This window comes from Falco biarmicus, chromosome 6 (assembly GCF_023638135.1).
Source record: "Falco biarmicus isolate bFalBia1 chromosome 6, bFalBia1.pri, whole genome shotgun sequence".
NCBI lineage: Eukaryota > Metazoa > Chordata > Aves > Falconiformes > Falconidae > Falco > Falco biarmicus.
In genome coordinates this window covers 54,320,198-54,343,927 of record NC_079293.1, presented here as the reverse complement: position 1 = coordinate 54,343,927, position 23,730 = coordinate 54,320,198, and the positions used below count along the sequence as shown (strand labels likewise).

The window sequence follows — 23,730 nt, the reverse complement described above, 5'->3', positions numbered from 1 at the left end:
GCATCCTGCAAAAGGGTACAGCGACAGGTCCTGCCATACGGTGCTTCATCGTAATTGATTACTCATATGCTCCCAGCCATCCCAAAAGGTCAGGAACGGTTTATAGGCTTGGTTTGTTGTATACGAAACAAAAGGAAAAAGTGCAGTAGTGAAGTGTGGGCTCTGCTACTCGTACTCGACGGATCAGCGTGAGTCAGCCAGGGGCTGACGCGCGACCCGTGCCCTTCGGGGCCCTCTCCGTCGCTCCCACCGCTGCTGGCGGCAGCTGCCAGGGAGCCGCGGTGGTGAAGGCGCCAGGCCCCGGCCGCGGGGCCGGGACACCTCGGAGGTGCGTGCGGGGGGCGGCGGGCCGTGCCGCCGCGGTGCCGGGGCCCGGCGGCGGCAGCGCAGGCGTGTTGAGCGGGGCGGCGGGCGGGCAGCGGGGCACCGGGCTCCCGCGCCGAGCATCGGCCGGCACCGGGCGCAGCCCCTCCCGGCACAAGTGCAAAGCGGCGCCCCGGGGCAGCGCTGGCCCCTGCGCCCCTCGCCCCCGCTCCCGGGACGACCTTTCTGGGCGGCAGGGGGTTACCTTTGCTTAGCAAAGCCCCGTCCCTTGTCAGGGAAACTTTCTCCGTGCCTGTGCGTGAGGCGCAACTAGTCGCACTCGCTGAAGTGCGGGGAGTGTTTGGCTTCTCCCGTACCAGCCTCCTCCTCCATCTATCCCCCCCGCCCTGAGGCTCCCCTCCCGTTTTCCTCCGAGTTGCGCTTTATTTGTGTGTGGAGAAAGGAGGGGGGCGACGACGGCGGGGGGGGACGGGACTTGTGGAGGGGATGTCCTGTTTTTGCCAGAGGAACAGTGCAAAAGGGGAACCTCGTCTCGGAGAAGGTACGAGAATAAATAAATAAGGAGCAGACCTAAAATAAAGGTAGCGGCATATCCCGGCAGCAAGAAGGTGAGTGTCTGAGTCCCCCGTCCCCGAGCCTCCCTCCCATCCCTTCTGCCCGGAGGTGGGGGAAGCCGCTTCCCCGCCGCATGTGCATGTGTCCGCGAGATGGGTGTGTGCGTGCGCTTGTGTTCAGGGTGTATTTAGTATTGTTCTCTTCTTGGTCCGATGACCAAAAAACCAGTTGCTGTAAAACAAACGTGATGGCAAGGAGCAGCGGAGCCGTCCGTCGCGGGGCAGAGACGGTCTTTCGCCCCGGGCCCCACGCGAGTTTAGCTGGAAACCCCCCCCGGTCCCCGGTGCGGACGGGGTGACTTTTTGCCCGGCCAGCGGGACTTTATGGCTCTCTCCAGGTGTACGGTCGCTGCCGTTTTGCCCTCACTCCTCTTCGACTGGCTGTTGCCGTAGCTGCTGGGGTCAGCCCCGAGACAGGCGCAAGCCCTGCCGGCTGCCGTCGCATTGTTCCCCGCTTGCGCCTCCCGCCCACCCCGCAGCGGCGGAAATGGGGGGCCCGGGTGCGCCCCGCGAGCAGCCGGGGGATGCCGGCCCGCCGGGGCGAGGCGGGGGCAGGCCGGGCGGGAGGGCTCTGCCTGCCGGCGGGTTGCCGAGCCGCCCGCCCGCGCTTGTGTGGGCCGGGGCTGGAGCGGGCGCCGAGGCCGGCGGCGGCTGTACCGGACGCTGGGGGAAAACAAGTTTTCTGGCGGTGGGGAGCCCCTCCGGGCGGAGCGGCACGAATACACGCAGGGGTGGTAGCGAACCCCTTCCCGGAACACCCGTTTCTGCCAGCGAGGCAAGGGTTTGGGCAGCGCGGGCCGCCCCGCAGCTCGGCCGGGATCCGCCAGCGCAGGCGGCGGCGGCAGCGGCGGAGGAGGTCGGTTCCCCGCCCGCCCTCGGGCCCCGCTATGCCCCAGCCGGCGGCAGCGCCCGAGGTCCCCCGGGCTGCCTTCCCCGGGGCGGAGCGCCGCGGGCGGCGGCGTTTGCGGTGCCGGCGGACGGGGCAGGCTGCCTGCCGGCCGCCAGCCACCGGGGCTGGTGCAGCCGCTTTCCCGGCGGTCGAGAGGAGCGGGGATAGAGCTACCCGTTGTTTTTGTTCCTCGCCGTTTCCTCTCCCGGAGGGATCCCTCCTGCCCTTCCCCTCCCCCGCCCCGGCTTGTTTTTCTTGCGGTTTAAAGACAAAACGGTGCGTTTTCGGGTTGTCCCACCTCGCCCCCGCCCCCGCCGCGGGTCCCCGCTGCCGCCGGCGGACCGAGGCACGGGAAAGCCCCGGCGCGGGGGTCCCGGCGGCGGTTGCGGGGTCTTCTGTTTTGGTTTGAAAGCGTTTCCACGTGGGGCAGCCTGTGAGTGAGTGTGTGTGTGTGTGTGTGTGTGTGTGTGTGTGTGCGCGCGTACTTGATCCGTGAGGCGGTAACAGGATTCTCCGTGTTCAAACCCAGTGGGCTGCTGGCCATTAATTTGCCTCTCCGGCTGTCATTACAGACGCTTCCAAAATCAGATACCGGCGCAGAACCGCCGGCCGGGTTTCACTGGGCTCCGGCAGCGGCGGTGCCCGAGCCGCGGGGGCCCCGCGCCGTGCCCGAGCGGCGGGGGGTGCCCCGGGGCCGCCGCCCGGCACCCACCGGCGGGGCAGCCGCGAGCAGCGGGAGCGGGATCCCGGGGCAGCGCCGCTGCCAATCGCGAGTTGGCATCTAAAGTTTCATTTACATTTATGAAAATGCCGCTAAGAGCCAAGTAGGTACGGCGCTGCCTTCCCGTTATCCCGCGGGCAGGATTTAAAGCGGAGCCCACGGAGGGACACGGTTATCTCGCTAGTGGCGGTGTGAAGTAGCTGGTATTTCCAAAAATTCCGGGAGGCACGCCGTACCAGACAAGGGAGCGCCTTGGCCGATGCGGGTTTAAGCATGAAGTCATGCTGGAACAGTAAGAAACCAGTATTTTCGCTTTTCTGACTTCGGTTTTACGTGCTTCACTTGCTGAGACTAGAAAGCGGATCTAAGATTAAACTAACCGACAGTGCAGAGTTAGAGCAAAGTGTACAAAACAAGCTTTTTTTCTGTATGGTAAATATTTTTTTTTCCTTCGGTCTGACCTCAGTGGTTATTTGAAGAGTGTGTTTTGCATTACGGCTCAGGTTGTATCATTGTTTCATTTCCTTGACGCTCAAAAGAGAAGTGCCTATAATTACTGTGGGTTTGACTTTTTCTCCTAGTACTTCTGAAAATGCTGCCGAATAACAAATGTTTGCATACCTACAATGGGTATCATACTGCGAGTAAAGTGGAAGTGCAGATTGACATTTCTCTCTCTTCCCTGTGATTCTTCCTGTATGTTTGACATCTAACCTTAGCTGCATTACGTCTGAAACAGCTCTTCTTGCTCGCTTTTGAAAATTCTGGCATTGATGTTACCAAACGTTCTTCGATCAAAATTAATAAAAAATAAAGAGGACTATATTGACTAATGCTTTATTTATCTTTGTTCAGATAATTGGTGTGCAGTTATAAATTGTTATGTGTATATGGTTGTACTGCTAATAAATTTAGTTGAAGGTTACTCTTGCTGAATTTGTGTTTATTAGTGGCTTCACAACACATTGCAATAGAAATTTATTCTGCTCTATGGATAATGCCAATGGGATAGATAAATTCCAAACAAGGAATTTAATGAGTAGAAAACGGGTGCATTCCCAGTTCATTGCAGTTGCCAGTTAAAATGTTTCAAACAAGGCAACTAGAAATAGAGCTGTAGATAGTATCCTGTTGCATATTTTTAGCCTCTGATGCAAGCTTTTGAGATCTACTCTTTGAACTTTATGCAACTTTTACCTTTCAGTCCTAGAATTAATCAATATTAAACATTAGCATTTGGTATGGGAAAGGTACCTGTCTCTTTCCTTGATGACCTGGTGGTATTGCACGATGGTCAGTGCAATTCACCAGTGTTAAATTTTAAACTGTTTCTTCCTCTTAAATACAAAGGTTAATACAGAAAGAAGAAGGAAATTCCTGGAATTTCTGTCAAGTACTCTAGGACACAACTACTAATTTTTTCTGTGTTATCTTTTGCTTTCTTGAAAGCAGCAATTTTATGAACTCAGGGTAAAACAGGTCTCCTTTTTTATAAGGAGAGTTTATTCAGCATACTTCTATATTGCAGCTGCTGATCATATTTCATAGAGCTGTTAAAGCACTTAAAACCTAAAATTAGGTACTGTTTGGTAGTAAATATTTCAAATCACTCCTTGAAGAAATAAATAGAGACAGGGGCTTTAAAAAAAAGATGTTTTGAAATATATCATTGAACAAAAGTAATCCTGCTTTGCTTTTACTCAAAATAATGCAATTGCAACCTAAATCACTAACACAGTGTGCTTCTTCCTTAGGTTTTCTTCATCTCTTGCACTTATATTGTGCGCTTACCCTGAGTTTATTTGATATCATAACCTGGTACTTTGTTCAAGCTATGTTTACTGTGGCGATGCTTGCATTAACAGGTGGTGAATTAACTTCTAAACATACCTGTATTTCCAGTGAGTATTCTTCTGACACTAAGAACTGGAATGTTAGTTCCCTTGCTTCCTGGTGTGCATGTTTCTGTATGGCTTTTAATTGCAGAAGGTGTACGCCTGCTTTTTTCCAGATTTAAGATGAGTTAGTTTATAGATTAATATTTTTAATTTATGGGGCTTTTTGTTGTATGGTAATTTTCTGTTTGTCTTTTAGTTGAACATAGGAATAGGTTTATTTGTTCATTATCATTAATTTTTAGTATTGTTAGGGTTTGCAAGAAGTATGCGAACACAGGGGCATCAGACTAACAGACATCTGTCAAGTTGGTCGAGTATTTTTAAAGCTTTTTGAAAGTTTAGCACTAAACCAAGTCTGGTAGCAGAAACACTAAGATGTCTTTGATTTTTACTTTGTACTTGAGAAGCCAATGTCATTTCTGCTCTCTAACGTATCTAGACTCTTGCCATTTTGTGTTAGAAACGCAGTATTTATGTTGTGCAAGTGGAAGAAGAGCATTGGTATTTGGTCATCGATTGAGAGGCTTATAAGTAAACTTAATATGTGCTATTTTTCTTTTTTGGATTTAAATATTGTGTAAATGTATGTCCAACTTAACCTTTTCTGTCATTGAAAAATGCTAATTGATCTTGCTAGCCCTGACATAATAGTATAGTTTGATATTTGAAACCTTTCAGCTTTGGCATGGCCCTTTAATCACCCCTGAGATTTCAGGGCATGATTCTACTGAAGGCATAAACTGCTACTCTTTTAAAATGTAAACAAAAATGGTTATTAAAAATAAATCATCTTAATGGTCTTTCAAAGTCAGGAGATGTTCTACCTATCAAAGCCCCAGGCTTTACAATATACATTTAAAACTTTCTGCTTTACTTGTATGTATTAGGTGACACTTTAGAAGTTGCTGTACAGAAATCAGATTTTCATGAAATTTTTTCTTTTGGCCAAGTCCACATATCTGTGTTGCAATGTTATTAAATCTGTCATTAAATCAGAAGTGCTTAAAGGAACTTGGATGCACTTTGCAGTGTGAAAGCTCAGATAGGAAGAGTGCTTATCTGTCAAGTAAAGAATAAAATTTATTTGAAAAGGCAGTGAAATTTACATTTTTAGTTTTACACATTGCAGATTGTAATGCTGCCAGAAGGATTGCTTTTTGGATGCCTGTAATAGAGGACCTTGGTGAAAACTATTTTAAAGCAGTTTCTTCTTTTTGTCTCTAAGCCCCAGAAATGTGTCGAATAGCTGGCCTGCCTTTTGCTTTAATGTTAAACAGTAAAATTACTTTGATGATTGATTATCCTATATCAAAATGCATCACTGGGCAGTCTCACTCACAGGACTGTTTATAGGCTAGTTGTCAGACTTTTGAGCAAAATGTCAAATGCTAATGGCTGTCTGAGGAGTACTAAAGTTTAAGCATTTTATTTTCAATTTGTTTAAAATTTCTTCATGATAAGGGAAGATTATAATGAGGAGTGATAATCTTCGGAACTCTGGGGGGTCCATATACCAGTGAGACTAGTGTATATTTGGTCTTAAGCTATTAGGCTCAGGTACTAGACACTAAACTGATTTAGACTGCAATTACCATAGATTTGAAAAGAAGGATTTTGGAGGTTATCTGTGCCTAAATTCCTTTGGAGGTCTGTGTCCTTTTCCTAGAATCAAAAAAATAAATAAAATCATGTTTTTTTTTCATGAAACAGCTGTCCGTAGAAACACAGTGCAGTGAGTAATGTTGCAGGACTGTGTAGGGCTGTTTAGTTGGATGTAATGTCTCCGAAGGACGCAGTCTGTCTGGGCTGACTGAATACTGTCTTTACCACCAGGATTGCCTCCTGTTGTGGCTGGACTATACAATTTGACTAATCTCGAGCAGTATGTTGCAAAAAGACCTCCCAAGACAACCTGCAAAAAATTCACATACAGAAGACTAATTTTCATATAGGTGATAACTTTTTGCTTACATATTCAGGTTAATATGCACTAGATTTTCTGGCAACATTAACATTTATTACTATTGTGACATGACCCAGCATAAGTTGATGCTGTCAGCAGTGTCAAGAATAACTGCTGCCTTTTTTTTTTAATTGCGTAGATGCAGCAAGTAAGTGTTCTGCTCTTGACACATATATAATTAAACCACAAACCCCTATATTAAAATACCATGGAGGGTCTGCTTTAGACCACAAAATTAAAAGGAATACAGAGCTGAGTTTGCAACTTTTCAAATAATTCTCCTGTATGGCTATGTGTATATAACTATTGAAATCAATGCTGGTGCATGAGGTAATTGGAAACTTAACTTCATGTTTTGTGCCAGATCCTTAGCTGTTGCAAATTGGAGTGGGAATGTTGAAATTACTAGAGTGGTCTCACATTATACCAGATTAGTATCTAGTCCTCTATTCTTAGTGCAGTCTGTTTTTCTGGGGGAGTATTGTAGTATACTTTATGTGTGTGAGATCATGTGCACAGAGGAGTGATCCTGCAATACTTAGAAAAAGCAAAGGAGTGTTAAGTATAAATGTCCAAATCAACTTTTCATATTTTCTTCCATTTTAAGACATTTTCATATTCTTGTGTTAGAACATATCTTTGTATTTTTTACAGCATTTTATAAATGGTCACAGAAACACCTTTTACAGTAACTGTAGTCCCAAAAAGGATGCAGATAGAAATATTGTTAATTGACTGCATTCTTTTAATTCCTTTCAGGCAACTTTGTTGCTCATAGAAATGAATAGTCAGTTTGCGTTTACTCGGGGACATTTTGTGAATGCCAAGCCTATTCAATGAAGGGTGTAAAGTCTGTTTACCATGTTAAATGTCACCTGGATGTTCCTTTTTACTCGCTGTAGTATATTCCCAGAGAATCACAGAAAATGAAGTTCACCTTATTCCCAAGTGAGAGCAGCTAGCCCAGCCTCTGTACATGCTGATTTGTGCATCCTGATGTCACACTGTATATGAGGTCTTTCTCCCAGCTCTCCTGAGTGTCCCAGCATAGACACGGTTTCACAAAACCAGGCACAGCTTAGGCAGATTATGCACATTTTGTCTGCCAAGTTCTAGCAATACAACTCAGATTCAACCTAATGTTCCTGTTCTGGTCTTCTTAATGCAGAGAACTAGGGAGCCTGGAAACTAATAGGGCTGAATGGTAGAGAGCTTTTACAAATGCAATAATTATATTCTGGGAAAGGGTCTCCAAAATAAAATTTCCACGTTACCCCAAGGCAAGATTTGGAACTGTGGTAGGTTTTCCAAGTGGAAAGATTACTTTTCCACTCAGCCACCTATTTTTATGTTTATTCTAATCTGGTGTGCTAGAAGGAGCTGGTGTAATGTTCATATTAATTTGATTCGGTTGATTGCTCCTTCAGAGAAGCAATTTTTGTGTTCAAAGCACCACCCAAGTGCTGAGCTCAATGTGCAGCAATATGGCTGGGAGTCACCTGCAGTAAGATCTTTCGGCTAAAATGGCTAGCCCGTGTGTTTGCTAGTAAGTTCTAGTAGCTAGTTAGGCATGAGTCAGATTGTTCTCCAATTTTCTGATTAAATGATAGCCTAATTTCTCCCAGGGGTAGCTGAGCAGTCAGATTTTTGACTTAAGACAAATGAAATGGAAGGAATTACTGCTTGATAGTTGTGAAACCACCCAGGTCTTTGAGGCCTTGCTTAGATCTGCATTGAAGAAAGTCCAGGCTTGGAACTGCAGCTTTAGAGTTGCTGTCAAATCAGGACTAAGCCTGCAGCAGTTTGATTGTAAGGTCTGCAAGGAAGAGGTCCATCATTTTGCTCTGTTTTTACATCATTTGCTAGGGGTATTGGTTCACATAAGCAGTAACAGCAGTAATCTGCATGTGACTCGATGATGTGACCAACCATAACTGAAGTTCCTATGTCCATCCGTTTTTTGTGGCAGAGGACGGAAGAGCGCGAGGCTACGGTTTCACGTTTGGTGGCAGTGCTTCTTAAGCAGCCCTTTACCCCTCCTCTGCCAGCCACTCGTTTAAGCTGGATCTGTTCCTTGCTGTGGTTCACAAACAGCTGTGCTGGCAATGAGGCAAAGGTCGGAATGAGTGGCAGCACTCGTGCTGCTGAGCCTGGCACTGGCGCTGCAGAAATAGCTGCGGAACCACAGTCTCCGTTACCTAATCTGCCACCTCTGTTAACTGAAGTGCAGGGTCAAGTCTGCGGGATAGGTGGAATTTTTCAGAACAAAAACCTTGTCTACAAAGATGATCCCTTGATCTTTAACCAAGAGGTTTTGTTGATGTTTTTTTTAACTAAAACTAAAGTGACTCCATATAATTTGCAGATATATGCACAGAGAATAACAATAGGGAAAGTTATGGTGCCTTTGGAGGGGACAGCTATGACGTTCTGAAAGGAAGGCAGGAGTTCAGATGTGATACTACACAACAGAACTTTTCCAGGTCTGTGCACCGCTGTCCAAAAGCTGGGCTCACAGCGGGCAGGCAGAGAGCAACTGCACCAGGAGGAGCATGCCATCGCCAGGGGCTGCAGCGCTTGTGACAGCCTGTGTTCTTTCACCACTGTTCCTGGGGAAAGAAGTAGAATGATTTCTCAAAAGTGGCCATTACTTAGCTGTCACTGTAGACAAGTGCTTAGTTTATGGCAACTATTTTTTATTAGTCTCAACTGTCACAAAGTATTAACTTACATGCTGTGACATTCCAAATGCCTTTTACATGTTGTTCCCATATAACACTGAAATACGCATGTTATACCACATCATGCATTTAGGAACACTCGAACATGCCAAACTAGTGATACTCTTTTTGATGTGAGTACAATTTCTAGATTTCTAGAGATAAGAGTAGTGTTGTAATAAAGGTCTGTAAGGGTTTGGAGTTGATGTGACTTTTTGGTTAATAAACTTGAAGGATACAAATTCAGCTTGGCACAAATGAAATGGACTAAACAGCAAATTAAAGCATAGATTTCAAAAATACTTGTTAATGAGCCTGTAAAGAGGACTATTACAAAGAGATTTTCAGGGGCTGTTCATCAAATCAAAAACTATTTATTATTTTACCTATGACACAAAGATCAGTGAGTTCTACAAGAAGTATATACCTTTGATTAGATCAATTGCTGACCTAATAAAAGAGATCTTTCTTCTTACAAACTTTCTTGTACTTCTGTTGTTAGGCTGTAATGTCCACAGTACTGCTACTACAAAGACTGAGGGAAGAGTAAATAATGAACAGAGCAGATTGCTAAGAGTAGTCTGGCTCGTTCAGCAAATGGAAAGCAAGCAAACACTATGTGCTCCACTATAAGCCTATGGTTTAATTATTTAAAAAAGCAATTGGAAGCTATAGCAAATGATCAGGATGGTATTGTAGCCAAAAAAAGGAGTAGTAATTTAAACAAAGTATAGGTAGAGTAAGAGAGGTTACATTACCTGTGTAGATAATATGGGTACAGCTACTAATGGAAAGCTGTGCCCTCTTTTAGCTTTGGAAAGGAAGCTTGAAAATTTGGAGAAGTTTCAGGTGTAAGACCAGAGGAGTAATTAAACAATTAGAAAACATGTCTTCCAGGGAATAAGCAGATTTTGGTTTACTAAAGGAGAAGGTAGCATAATTTGACCATGGCTAATAAATACCTAAATGGGGGAAAGGAGATCTGGTAAAGGCTCCATTGTTCCAGCAGTTATAATTAAAATCTGGGAATACCTGTTTTTCACAATTTCTTCATGTTGCACACTTAGTGCTGGCTCTTAGTAAAAGACTTGCCTGTAAAATGGTGAGCTGTTCCATGGATGTCACAGCATTTCAGTTGCGTATGGGGACTGCTGATGGGCTGGGAACCAAAATGAGTGCAGAGAGCTCGTGAGGATCATCAGCATAAAAAATGTAGACTACACAGCAATTCTAATCTGGGTTTTAAAGTTTTGTTTGTGCTGGACAGATGTGGCACATAGGAATTTTGCTACTTTTAATTTGTTGTATGTTGATGGTTTCAGTTTAACTTGATGGCCGCAATGCAGCAGTGTTAGGTTTGATGAGTAATAATTGTCCTTCCATTCCATCAGAAACTGCCTGGGCTGTGTGTAAGGAACCAGCAGGAGTTCCTTATTTTGGGACAGTTTTGTGTTCACATTTTTTGTTTCCCATTGTTCAGTAATTCCTTGGGAATGGAACACTTTCTCAAATGCGATATTCAGGCGTTACCGTCAACTTTGATTAAGAAAAAGGTTGCCTTTCTCCTACCAAACCAGAACCAAAGTACCCATGTTTATTTTTGGTGGCTTTACTCTTGTATTTCTTCCTGGCATTTCAAAGTGTTCCATTGAAGAACTGTATGTGAAACACTTGCAGTAACAGGAGTGGCAGCTGCTGGCCAGGGGTGGGCAGTGACGCTGACAGCTGAAAAGGGTGGGCAAGCTGCGAGCTTCCTCTTTCTTTGGGATGCTTCTAGGAATCTTAGTGAGTATTTGAACTTATTCAGTAACTATCATTGCATACTCATACTGATGAATGCAGTCTTCAAAATGTGGCATGGCTTTTTAAACCAAACAGGATGTATAGATACTGTGCTGTCATGGCTTTCATTTTAACACTTGATTGGATTCTTTGGCTTAATTTGTCCAGTCTTGTAAAACTGCTGTTTGCGTTTACCTGGAGGGTGTGCTCATTTTTAGGTTCTCCTAAATTCTGAAATTATAAGCAGGGTTTCTGCTTTAGAAATAACCTTTGTTGCTACCTTATGCTATTATTGTGTCACAAGGTGATATATATATATATTTAATGTATAGAAAGTAAATTTGATATGTCTTTTGGGGAGAGGAAATAAATAATATTTTCAAGTTGACAGTGTCTCTTTAAATATGCTGGCTAACAAAGCATAGCCTTTTTCTTTCTCTTTTCAGTGGCTTGTTTATAAAGAACTGAAATGTTTTATTTGGTTTGTTTTCAGCTGTTTTCTACAAAAAGGAGAAGGAAAGTGTCTCAGAAATTAACCAAAATATGCTGTGTAGTAAAAAAAAAAATCCTTCCTCCTAAAAAAATTTAGTTCTTCAAACCATTGAAATGGCCTGCTAGTAGGAAAAACAAACTAAATTTTTTATAAAAATTCTAAAACAGTATGCTTCCACCTGTGGCATCTTTGCATTACTTTTTTTCCCCCCTGGGAACCATCTTTTTGGTAAGGAATGTGTGGGTTTGATCAATCATGGGTTTGAAAACACTGCATTTAATTTTTTGTGCAAATCAATTTCCCTTGATTTTTAGGGGAACACAGTGAGATTCTAGATCAGATTTATTTATAAATCCAGGCCTGGAACAGCATTTGTTTTATTTATTCCTGGTTGGAATAATCTGTAATTGATTAATCAGGAATGAGTCGGAAGAGGTCTGTGTAGCTGCATGCCTTATCTAAGTGTGAGTGAAGAGGTCTCTCACCATTGGGAAGCCCTCAAGCATCAGTGGATTCACGGCTCTGGTTTCAATCTCAGCAATTTCACGGTGTATTGTGCAATGTTAGGATAAAGGAGGAATTGCTGAGTTTATAATTGTGTACTCTGAAATTCTTAAAGCTAATCCTTCGTATTTGTTGCACAGGTATGGGTTGGGAGTGGTAGGAAGAGTAGGGATGATACTAAGACCCTGAATCTTCTGTGAATCAGAGCCTCGGGGTTATCAGTGTCCTGATGATAGAATACCAGGATTTTATTTTTAATTCCTATTTTGTTTTGTTTTGGTTTGGGGTTTTTTTTGTGCTAATAGGGTCTGACATTGCACCTTGGAACTTACTCATTTCAGAAGCTTAGTTTCTATGAGCATTAGAATGTATACTGTATACCGAGTTTAGATATACGCATGTTCTTATGCACATTCGTGCCGGATAATGTGCTGGGATGAGAATGCTGAGGGGGCCCTGAAGGGTGCCCTACACAGCTCCCTCCAAATAGCTGGTACACAGACACCCACATATTTGATGTGAAAGCGAGGGCTGTTGTTTATAGAGGAAGCTGGCTGGGTCCGTTGGCTTTTCAGCATATTCTGGAAATTCCTCCTGTACTCCTTCCCTGCAAATGAGTGGCAGGGCAGTGCACGTGGTTGCAGTACGCAGGAAAGTCATCTGTCCTCAGAAGCCTACAAAAGTTGCGCCAGTTGTATGAAATTCCGCTAATTCAAAATAAGGAATAGTGTATCTTTTCTATTTAAGCAACCCACCTGCAAATGCAGGTTGCTGTGGGCAGGTGCCCCGCAGAGCACAGCACCCAGCGAAGGTCACGTCCCTCTACCAGGGGCTGCTGGAGGTGCCCAGAGCTGGAGTGGGCTGCGGGGGGTGGGCGGCGTGGTGGGCTCGCCTCAGGCCTGTGGGACGAGGGTCTGGGTAAGGAAGGAGCTTAGTGTTTTGGAGGTCACTGACAGATGGAGAAGTGGGTCCTGGATGTGCTACAAAGGGTTCCAGAAAGCTCTAAAACTTCTCTAAGAGTAAAATTCTCATCCTGAACAAGCTAAAATTGGGCTGAAACTAAACTGATCCAAAGAGAACCATATCTAACACTCTAGAGATGAGGGCCTGAGGGGAAAAAAAAAACCTATTAGAAGAGAAAGAAGGGAAAGACGGGTATTCCATACTCCCCTTAAATCTCTAGTCTGTGGAGCAAGATTTGTTTCCATAATACAATATGTTTTTTTCAGGAGGCTCATTTCACCTGTCTTGATATCAGGAGGTTGACCAGTTATCTCAGCAAAGCCTAAATACGCATGCAAGATTCCCAAGCCGCTTCTAGTTCCTGCAGAAATCATTCTGACTAAAAGAAATGAAAAAAAAACAAAACAAAAAAAGTTTGAGAGCTAAAATAAATATAGCAATTTTGTGTATTTCTCTCCACTGGCCAGTTTTTCTCAGGAAAGCAGTACCTGTCCCTGACAAGGTCATACTTGACACTATGGCTTTCTTGCCTTTTTTATTATGTTTATTATGTTTATGTTATTTAAAATTTGTTAGTCATTTGCTCTTCCTTGAAATTAGGTAAAGATAGTTTCTTATTGGTTTTTCCTCTGAAGACAAATTGTTTTTATTGGGGTTGACACTCCTTTCAAGAAAACACAAAAGCCAAAGAAGCTAAAAATTGGTTGATATAAATATATATAAATTAGTTCTAAAATTAGTTAGAAATATATCTAGCAATAGCTTTTCTGAGATTATGTTGAGCTGAGTTTTCTTTTTTTAACAAAGCACAGTGATCTTCAGTTTCTGCAAAGGCCTGTGATTATAATTTTTTTTTAAAAGTGTTAAATTACTATGTTTTTCTTATTGACTTGCCTGCTAATAGTTTCACTTGAGTTTTGAAGAAAGCTAGGTTATAAAGCGCATCAATCTCCTTCCTCACCTGGGGCATGGATCTTTCTTCTTTTTCAAATACGATACTGTTGGGGTCAGACAAAGCCGTATGTTTTTACTGTCCAAAATATAGTTTGGGGCTGTAGATACAGGCTAAGCTGAAAATCTAACAAATCAGCATTTTTTTTTCTTTTAATTTAGGTTATATTTTATCTTTTTCACATCAGACTGCATGTGATATGCATGCAGACAACTGGAAGAATCCGAAGTAAGAAATGACTGAATGTTGGACGGTACCTTTTTGTTACTGCATGTACCCGCTCTTCTGTTCCTTCAAATAAGTGAGTTTCATCAAATAACTAGCATGAAATAATCCGATTTAGTGAGACTGCAGTGCATATGCACTAGTTCCTTGCACTTGGGCCTAGAGCAATTAATTTTCTCATTACCTGCCTTGCATAACCGTTGGCAGTGCCTAAATTGTGCTTCACTCTCCTGATGTTCTGTTGAGGCTGGGGGAGTCCTGGCCCTGGCGCCTGTCCTCATTTGTTGGCACCTTACTGCTGCACATCCTGCATACAATCAGTTGCAGTTCCAAGCACTGAGTACTTCTTCTGTCACAGTGTTTTGAAGCAGAGCACCAGAAAATGAGAAATTGCTCTACTTGTGATCACTTCTCACTTAATGTTTTGACTCTGAACCTGTGGCTGTGATAGAAATTACTTCTCCTATGTGGCTATGATTCAATTGTGTTAACCACAGCAGCGTCCGTTCTGTTTATTCTCTGGGCTTCTTATGGGCACATTTCAAAATGTAAAAAACAATATCGTAAATTTGACTGGGATGCTGCAGCTCCTGTATTATACTACCAGAGCATCACCATGATACAACTGCAGTAGACGTAACTGCTCTTCAGATGAGATGGAATAAAAAGAACCTGACAATGTGCTCAAGGGGCTTATAATGAAAAAAATTGTTGTGGTGAAAACAGAGGACCACCCTCCCATAATTTCATTTAAGAAAATGAACTCCTAGTGGACCAAAGAGAGGAATTTCTTTCTAAGTTTTTGGGTTGAAGTGAAAGGGAGGAAAATTTTTGCCTGATGGCTAAACCCTTCTTCCAGATGATGGATTATTCTTGGAGCTCCACCTCTCCATGTGGCTGATTGGAGGGCCTGAAACAGCCTCTGAAATACTCTTGGAAAACATTAAGTGCTTTAAGGCTGTTTTTTACCTGTGGATCCCCAAGCTTCACATTCTGTCTTGAGATTGTGAAAGCTGCAGGACAGGATGTTATTAGTCATCCTACAGAAAGTGAAGCTGCCTCAGTCAGTTTATTTGTTCCAATCTTCATTTTCTGAAGAAATCATTGTGAGGGAAGGCATCATGTCCTTCCTGTCTTACATTTTCAGTCATTTACAAAGCAGTATGGAGCAGATCCTCAAGTAGGTTGTTGTGGGGTGTGGTTTTTTTTTGAACCTACGGGTATATCTCTGGGAGGAAACACATGTTTCTCCTCATGGCCGAGTCCTGGAAGTTGCAGTTTAAATTTGATGAAGTGTTTTATTCCCCCAGATAAAAATAAATAAATAAAACATTAGATTTAAATGCATTTGTTGATGAGGAAAGTCAGGATTCCTCCTAATTAAGACATTTCTTAGAAAGGTAAAATTTTTATCTGAGAGCATAAAACACTTCATCAGTTTTAAAGCCACATCTGTGAGGACTGGATCAAGAGCAGAAACAGGCATTTTTCTTCATTCTGGCTTGTCTGTGAGTTGAAGACTTTTAACAACAGTTTTAAAAATATTTAAACCCAGTTAGAAACACTTGCAATATAATAGGGATAAGAGTGCCCTCCCTCCCTCTGTTTTTAATCTGGTTCTCTTGATGGAATAAACTACAAGGTTGAATTGGTAACTGGATTACTGCCTCATAAAACAGCACGAGGTTACTATTATCCTTTAATTTTATATCTTTATTAGGGAGTAATGTTGGTCTTATTTAAATCACTGACTTCTCTAATGGTTTTTCTCCTCTTTTACAAATTTATAAAACTAAACCCTAAAGGATTTGGTCTAAGTGCAATTGGCATAACTACCATTATAAAAATCATTGTGTTAGCAGTTGGTTATAATCAGCTGCTTTAACTAGGCTCAAAATGTAGCAGAATTTATCTGTTGATAGGTAGAACATGGATAAAGTATTAATTCTGAATTTTATTTTAAAAAGCTCCAGTAAGAGTATTCGAATTTTGAAGCAGTGTGAAGATGAAAAACAGAGCCCTAGAAACTACTATAATTCAGCATGTTCGTGCAAAGGATATATTTAACGCATTGCGTATTTCTGCAAAGATTAAAACAAGCTTGTCTTTGTCTTGCAATTCAGTAGAGTAAGTTTAAAAATTTGTGAAGGACCGTGTTTTTTAGAAGACGACTAATACAAGTGGCATATTTAATGATGCATTCCAGTGGATATATCCACCTGAATTTTGGGACACAACACACATATTGTGGGTGAGTCACAGAGAATTTTTAACAGTAAAATTATGTTGGACTTACATGGTCAGGATGTATTTAAAATATTGATACTCTTAAATTTTTAAGGAAAAACGTGACATCCATCTGTTGATTCCAGTGTGCGTTGATTAAGATCATGATCAATATGAAAAGAAACACGAATATGGGTCTGTCTGTTACGGTGTGGCTCCGTAGTTGATTTGTAGTTGAGTTTCACACAGAAAGTGAGGGATCTGACAGATTTAGAGCACTTAATGTTTGAATGCAAGCCAGGCATTGACTTTCAGTCAGTAAACCTAGAAACTTGTCAATTTGTTCTGAATCTTGTATTTTACTACTGAGTGCTTGACCATTTCTTTCTGCAGGCAGTCTTAGTAATGCAGTAACATGCTCACACTTCAAACTCTTAATTAAATTAAAGCAGATTTTGTGTTTAAGTTATTCATGGAATATGTTAGGATCGGTTGTGAAAATTTGCCTTTGTCTTTGGAATTGCCTTCTTTGGCAGAGGCTGCCACAGGAGCTGCCATGCAGAATTGCTTTCCCTCAAAACACCCACTGTTCTTCATAGGCTTCTCTCTGAAATTTGCCTGTAATGGGTGTTTTAAAGAAGCCTTTCAATTCACCTTTTGTCTCCATTGGACAAAAATAGCAGAAGAATTTTAAAAATACAAGGGTGTGTGCACCACATTGACCAAAAAGCCATGAGTGGTGGTTACTGTTTTGGTGAAGGCATCATGGGTGAAGATGTCAGTGTCTTGGCTCCCTCTGAAATAATAGAAGCATCTAAGTTGGAAAAGACCATTAAGATCATTGAGTCCAACTGTAAGCCAAACACTGCCAAGTCCCACTAAACTGTGTCCCTAAGCACCATGTCTACACATCTTTTAAATCAACGGGAGACTGAAACCATTTTGAAAAACAAGAATTATTTTCAGCTTTCTGATAAGTTGAAATACATGCAACATGATTTGCTGGCATTGGTCTTTTCCTCATATAACATCATGGTAAAAATTAATGAAATGTGAATAAAAATATTTTTGAAAGTTAGAGGGAAGGAAAACAGAAGAGTATCATCCAGGTAAGAATTGGGAAAAAAGTAGACCGGGGGTGTCATTGTGCACGTGTGTATGTTCTAGGAAATACTTGGTACAAAAGACAAAGAAATTTTGGGAGTTGCATTTTAGGCAGTAAATGGAGATAATGGCAAGTAAGTGGCACTTCAGACTAAGGAGGTATTCACATTACAAGGTAGGGCAGTGGGTGGGAATGTGTGGGTGCGATGGGCTGTGGCTCCGGTTCCTTTGAGTGTTCTGCAAGTGCCAACAGAGCTACACATTGTTTAACCTCAGATAAGTGGTGGTTACCTTGGGACAGGGCAGAGGTAGCATGAAGTGTCAGTGTTTGCTGGTCAGAATTTAAAACAAAGATCCATAATGTGTTTATGTTATTGGGCATACTCCCAGGTCATGTTTATTTAGGGTGCCTTGTTGATAAACAAATCCAGGTAATATTGATAAACAAATCCAGGTTGTTTGTGTTCCTTAATTTTTGTGTTTACATACTGTTACATATTTTGTTTTCTTTTAAATGTAACATTAGCTACAAATATTATGATTATTGCATATATGAAATATCCCTGACACTTGTTTTGTTCTAAATTATGCAAACTTGCATAACTCCAAAGCGGATCTTTTCTGAGAATGGAGATTATAATATAAATGTGTGGCTTTATAGTTAAGGTTACCATAATAATTTGTATGCAGAACTATTAGAAAATGGACTTTTCTTATTGAAGATCTCAATATTTGATGAGAGTGATTCACCCTATGAGAGAAGGCATAGAGACATAGCACATAATTAGGGTAATGTCTGCCATTTAGCACTTTGTAGGGAGCTGCTTGTTATAAACCACTTTGTGTATTTTATTTAATCCTAAAGGAATTTAATGGACCTTAGAGAGGGGACTTCATGCTGATAATTGCATAGTAACCTTTTTCTGCCAGACACTTAATGACTAAGAGGTTATCATTAAATGTGTATTAAGCAGTTTTGTTCAAAGTTCCATAATTGTTTTTCTAATGTGCCCTCCCAAGGGTTATCTTGCGTTGTCTACTTAAACAGCTGCCTGTATTAAATATTCTAGCTTTTTAGCTTTTTTATTGGTTTGTTTTCATAACTATTTTTTATTGCAGGAGTTGAATAATTATTACTTAAGTGTATTCTTGTTTCTGTTGGTGTATTTTAGATAGCTTACCGAAATAATACCGGAGGTGTTGAAACATTTTATATGAAATTAGGCTCCATAGAAGTCAATGGGAACTTTGCTGCAGATTTTAGTGAAACCACAGCCTCAGTTAGGGTGTATGTTGCAGGTTTGCCTTGAAAATGGAACCGCAGACTAATATGTTCATTTTTTTTCTTCTTTTTAGAGTATTGAGCTGTAAATTGGAGGGAAGAGAATTTCTGCCTGAGGGGGAAAAGAAAAGTGAATAACCTCCATGGAAGACTCTCAGGATCCAAGTGAACAGTCAGTAAGTGCAAATGTTGCTAAACTCAACTGCATAAATTGCACTTTGTTCAAGCTGTGTTTGAAGGGATTTTGCTTCAGGTTTGAGAATTATAGTAAAAACAGGGGAAAGCTTCTGAGCTACTAGATTCAAACCTTGTCTTAGTTCATACATAAAGTGAGGGGTTTTAATCTTTTTAACCTGTTGAAAGGTAAAAGATCATAGTTGTATAGCATTTTTCAGAACTAGAATTGTCGGAGAGCTGATGGATGGAATTAAGGTACACTGGAAGAATAAAATGTTAAAAACTTGCACAATGGTATGCCTTGTTCAAATAATTGTATCAAAATGCATATCCATAGTTTTGCCAAAGCGAGAGCAAGGAAATGCCAATGAGACATTTCAGATGGTCAGACTGTGGCAGACGATGTAAATTGTTTCAGGACTGTCTTGGATTTCAAGGGAATTGTGAGAATTGGCAGTATGGCTCCCTGTCGCATGTCAGAGGGAGATTCCCCTTGTCATTCATGAAATAGCTGGGAAAAACAGGGTGAACGTTTCTTCTCCTTTTTCCTTTCTAATTTTTCCTTTCCTTTAAGGATGTGGTCTCCAGACTTCCTTACCACCATGCTGCAGTTCTGAGGAGACAGCGTTCTCTGATCAAATTTAAAGTTGGCTGGGCTCGCCATCCAAAAGTATTGGCACTGTTTTTAACATCTTAATTTCTAGCTTCCACAGTACTGGCAGATTGTGTGAGTACCATGATCCCCACAGGTCTCAGCTTGGGTTCAGTGTACTCAAGACGAATAAAGGGATTTCATATTTTTATTTCTGACACGTTGGAAGAGGTTATCCATGTAATAAACTAGTATTAATATCTTTTTTTATAGCAGAGACTTTTATAGGTAACCCAAGTGCAAGGAACTGAGAAGAGTTGCATGTGTTTTAAAAATGTCGGTAATTTTATTTAATAAGTGCTTTGCTCCTGACTGGATAGCTCCTATCTGAGACTTTATCTTGGACTAGAGTTTTATTACTGATTTAAAATGGTACAGAACTGGAAAGTCTTGACAGTGTCTTAAGTCACTATGATGGCACTGCTTGGGACAGCCGTGCCTATGTATGTATTTAAACTGTTCCCAACCAAGACTTCAGAGCATGTAAAAGCTACATGGCTCCATAATTTAATAAAGTTTTATAAAGGTCATAAAAGATTACACAGAAGTTCTTCTCTCATAGTCTGTGGAACAATTATTCTGTGCAGTGTACATGGTATGGTTATTAATAGGAAATAGCTTAGTGCAAAATTGTGTTTTCATTGCAGTTAAAAGTTTTTGCACCACTGGATGCCTGGTATATGCATACTTTAGTAGCCATTTTACTACTTTATTGTAGTATGCTTTCTGTAGTATTTTTCATAGTTACTACATAGCTTGATGCTAATATGTGGGAACAACCTTGCAAATTACAAATTGAGGTGAAACCTGTGCCATGTTGCATATGGAGATAGGATTTCCTGTCCTTAATGCTATTGTTAGTGTCACAGAAAACTGTGATTCAAGACAAGCATTTATTCTTGTTACTCTTTGATGAACAGTGGCAGAACTTCAACAGAAGGGGTGGGAAGAGTCCTCTTCCATCATGCTCTTCATCCAAGTGTGCACCTGTACTAAGATCTCACCCAGGCATTGGGCACTGTCCTGGGAAAGGAATTGTAGTGTGAGGCCTGTCTGACTAAAGCAGATACTGGACTTTCATTTCTCCACTTCAAAAGCCTTTTCACTATTATTTCATGGTTAAACTCCTCTCATAGCCAGGTTTTAAAAAAGAAAATAGTGTTTCTGGCTTAGTTCTTTGAAGTCACAAGGCAGGACTGTGAGCTAGAGATGCCAGGAAGAAGGGTGCATTCTTTAGCCAAGACTTTGGTGGTTTAAGCTCTAGGAAAGTATCAGCTGTATATCCTACAGCCCTTCTGCTTGTGCTGCCCTGGTGTTTTGTATCCGTTAATGTGTTTTGTACTAGTTAGCTCTAGGCAGTTTCTGCTCATCATGCAGGACTTCCGTTCCTTGACATGTTCAAGGAGCCTACATACTTCATTCGGCTTCAGGATTCCTCTCTGGGAGCTGGGTACATAAGATTTAGACCATGGAAATTCAAGGAGCCAAAGGATCTAGCTGTTGCTGCGAGCGTATTAGATTGTGTGAATAAGCATGAACGCAAGACCTGTGCTCAAAATTGTGCTGGCACCTTGCCCCAAATACTCTAGTCCTTAGTTACTTGACAGACTGCCTGTCTTTGCAACCAAGATGGGTTAGAAGGTGCTTTCTGGTTAGAAGGTTGGGTGGCATGTTTCATGGACAGTTGGGTTTTCTGAATAGAGAGATTCCTTTATTGAATTAATTTCCCTCGGCAGTCTGTTAGGAGCCTTTTGTCCTTGGGAAAGGAGGCTAGGCACAGTTCCTTTGGACAGTGAACAAGATTAATTTTCAAGTTTCATTTTAAAGAAAAGAAATTATGCTGGTTTCTGCAAGTGGGTTGTCCTCATGAAGTATGATGGACTGTAGTGTAGCTTTTATTTTGACAATCTGCTCTGTAATTCTGAGATCACTATTATTGTTCTAACTCAAGTTTTTGTTGTTTAGTCTTGTCTTCTATTCTTTTAAAATACACTAATAAGAAATGATTAGTTCTATGATTCCTATTCTTAAACTATATTACAGTCAGGTGAAAGTCATATGATCATAGCTATGAGCAATTCCACAGCATCCCAGCTGCGGCATAAGAAATAAACTCTGCCACTTTTGTCTCAGACCAGTGACTGCAGGACTACATGCTGCTTCAGAAACCTAAGTGCACCCCTGTTCTCTGAGCCTCTAAAGAATTGCATTTGACTGAATTGAGCAGCTGCTGTGTTTTCTGAGATGCCAGCTTGATTAGATGTAATATATACACTATTTATTGCATTATGTCAGTAATTTGTTTATTTTTCCTATTTTTATGTCAAGTAAATTCCTTGCCCCTGCTAAATTTTAAATCCTTCTGCACTGATTGACCAGAAGCCAGTGTCCTTGCCTGCCTGTCATACCACAGAGCCTCTGTACTGGGAAGCCTGTTGTGCCCACTTTCCTTCGCCTTCTCACTCCCAGTCCCATGTGGCAGAGGTGCGGGAATTGAGACATATCTAAATCATACAGTGATAAAAAGAGTGAGAATCAGAGTGGAGTTTATTATTTATCTAAATCATACAGTGATAAAAAGAGTGAGAATCAGAGTGGAGTATACTTCGGGTTTCCTGTCTTTACACACAACTGCATAGGTAAATAGCTGTATCTTGAAGATCAGCAGGAAAATAATGCAGGTTACTACCTAGCACAGAGTAGAGCTGGGACTCTTCAGGTGCAGCTGAGATCCAGCAGGTTCCTCCAGCTGGCATGGAGCGGGCTGGGCTGGGGCTCATCATGGTGCTGTACTTGTGGGGCAAGTTGTGTCCTAAAGAGCTCACAACTCTCATTTTTCTTTCCAATTCAGATGCAGAATATACTTGTGCATCTGTGCATAAGAGGAAATCTTCTGTTCATTAATAGAAAGGTTCAATTTATAGTATTCTGAAAGAAAAAGAAGAAAATAGTAAGACAGGTATTTCACAGATAGAGGAAAATAACCAAATGGTCTTTTTTTTGTTCCTGTGTGATGTCTGTCACCAAGTGCAGGCTGCTACTTATCAAGTAAGAGAATACTTAAAGCTACACAAACTGGTTTCACACAGACAGATGTGGCAAGGTAAAAACATAGTTTTAATAACTGTGATTGTCATAGTCTTTATATGCACAAAAGAAAAACAATGTAGAAGGTAATAAAACACATTAGATTTTGCTACTGTTATTGCTATCCTTTGAAATAAATATGCTGATTTTTGCTAAATTCTAAAAAATACTTTTTTCAAAAGATGCATGTTAAAAATTCTTCTATTTATCTTTGAAGTTGGGAGAGAAGGAAACTATAGATCTTTTATTTATGAAGAGTGTAGCAAAAAGGGAGACAAAAGTTTTTAATACTGGTCTTGGACATGGTTAATAAGATGATAAATGTTTAGCACCTAAATAGTCCTCTGTTGTGCTTTGGTATAGCAAACACAGGATTTTTAGAACGTCAGTTCTAGACTCTTTATTTTATCTTCTTATAGCCATTATTTGCTGTTCAATCTGTAGTAGAAGAAAAATAATTTGGCAGCTAACTTGCTAGTTTAGGGTTTCAAAGGGCCTTGTTAGAAGCTGGTGTAATTTCATCCTCTGGCCCTTTTATGTAACAGCGTGCATATTTAGATTACTTCATTTTAGCTGAGAATTAAACAATAGATTGCAGTGCTGTAGGACAGGATGCTAGCAGATGTGAGGCTAAACCTGAACGAACAGGTTTTCATTTTTATGATGTTTGGACAATCATCCTCATTGTGCCCTTGGTAAGTTATTTGTTTTTAATCAGATTATACAGACTATCATATCTGTTACTTGCATTTATGTCCTGCTTGCAGCTGGACATCCCTGGCAACCTTTTCAGACAGCGTTGTTTCCCCGTTTTTGTTTTGTTTTAACGTGTGAAGGTGTCAGATCTGATCCCCTTGCAGATCGGTTTTCAGTGGTAGCTACCTCTCTGATGCATGAGCCCTGCGCCTGCAGCATTTCGTCTTCCCTGCTCCGGGGTGGGCAGCCTGCTTGCACCCTGGGAACTCTGGCTGAAGCTCATTTCAATGAAATGAAAAATAGTTTAAGCTCTTTTACTGAGTTTTAAATGTCAATCATACTTTAGAAGACTGTTCTGTATCACCGCATAGCAGGTTGCGGTTCTTATTTCTGTGATACCAATATTTGTAGGACTTGGAATAGTACAGGCAATTCATCTTGTCAAATTAGTGATGGTT

At 41.5% G+C, this 23,730-nt stretch overlaps 1 protein-coding gene across 9 annotated transcripts in view; it reads left to right on the top strand.

The window, feature by feature from the left end:
• The first annotated feature begins 495 nt into the window (after positions 1–495).
• Positions 496–23,730, top strand: part of EYA4 (EYA transcriptional coactivator and phosphatase 4) — a 158,100-nt gene continuing 134,865 nt past the window's right edge. For 3 of the 9 annotated variants that reach the window (XM_056344606.1, XM_056344607.1, XM_056344603.1), the window contains exons 1-2: positions 2,015–2,840; positions 18,735–18,836. In XM_056344606.1, coding sequence (XP_056200581.1) covers positions 18,804–18,836 — 33 coding nt within the window. In that variant the 5' untranslated portion in view covers positions 2,015–2,840; positions 18,735–18,803. Of the gene's footprint in view, positions 933–2,012; positions 2,841–18,734; positions 18,837–23,730 lie in introns of those variants that run through there. The other 6 variants (XM_056344609.1, XM_056344602.1, XM_056344605.1 and 3 more) reach the window with 5 other exon arrangements.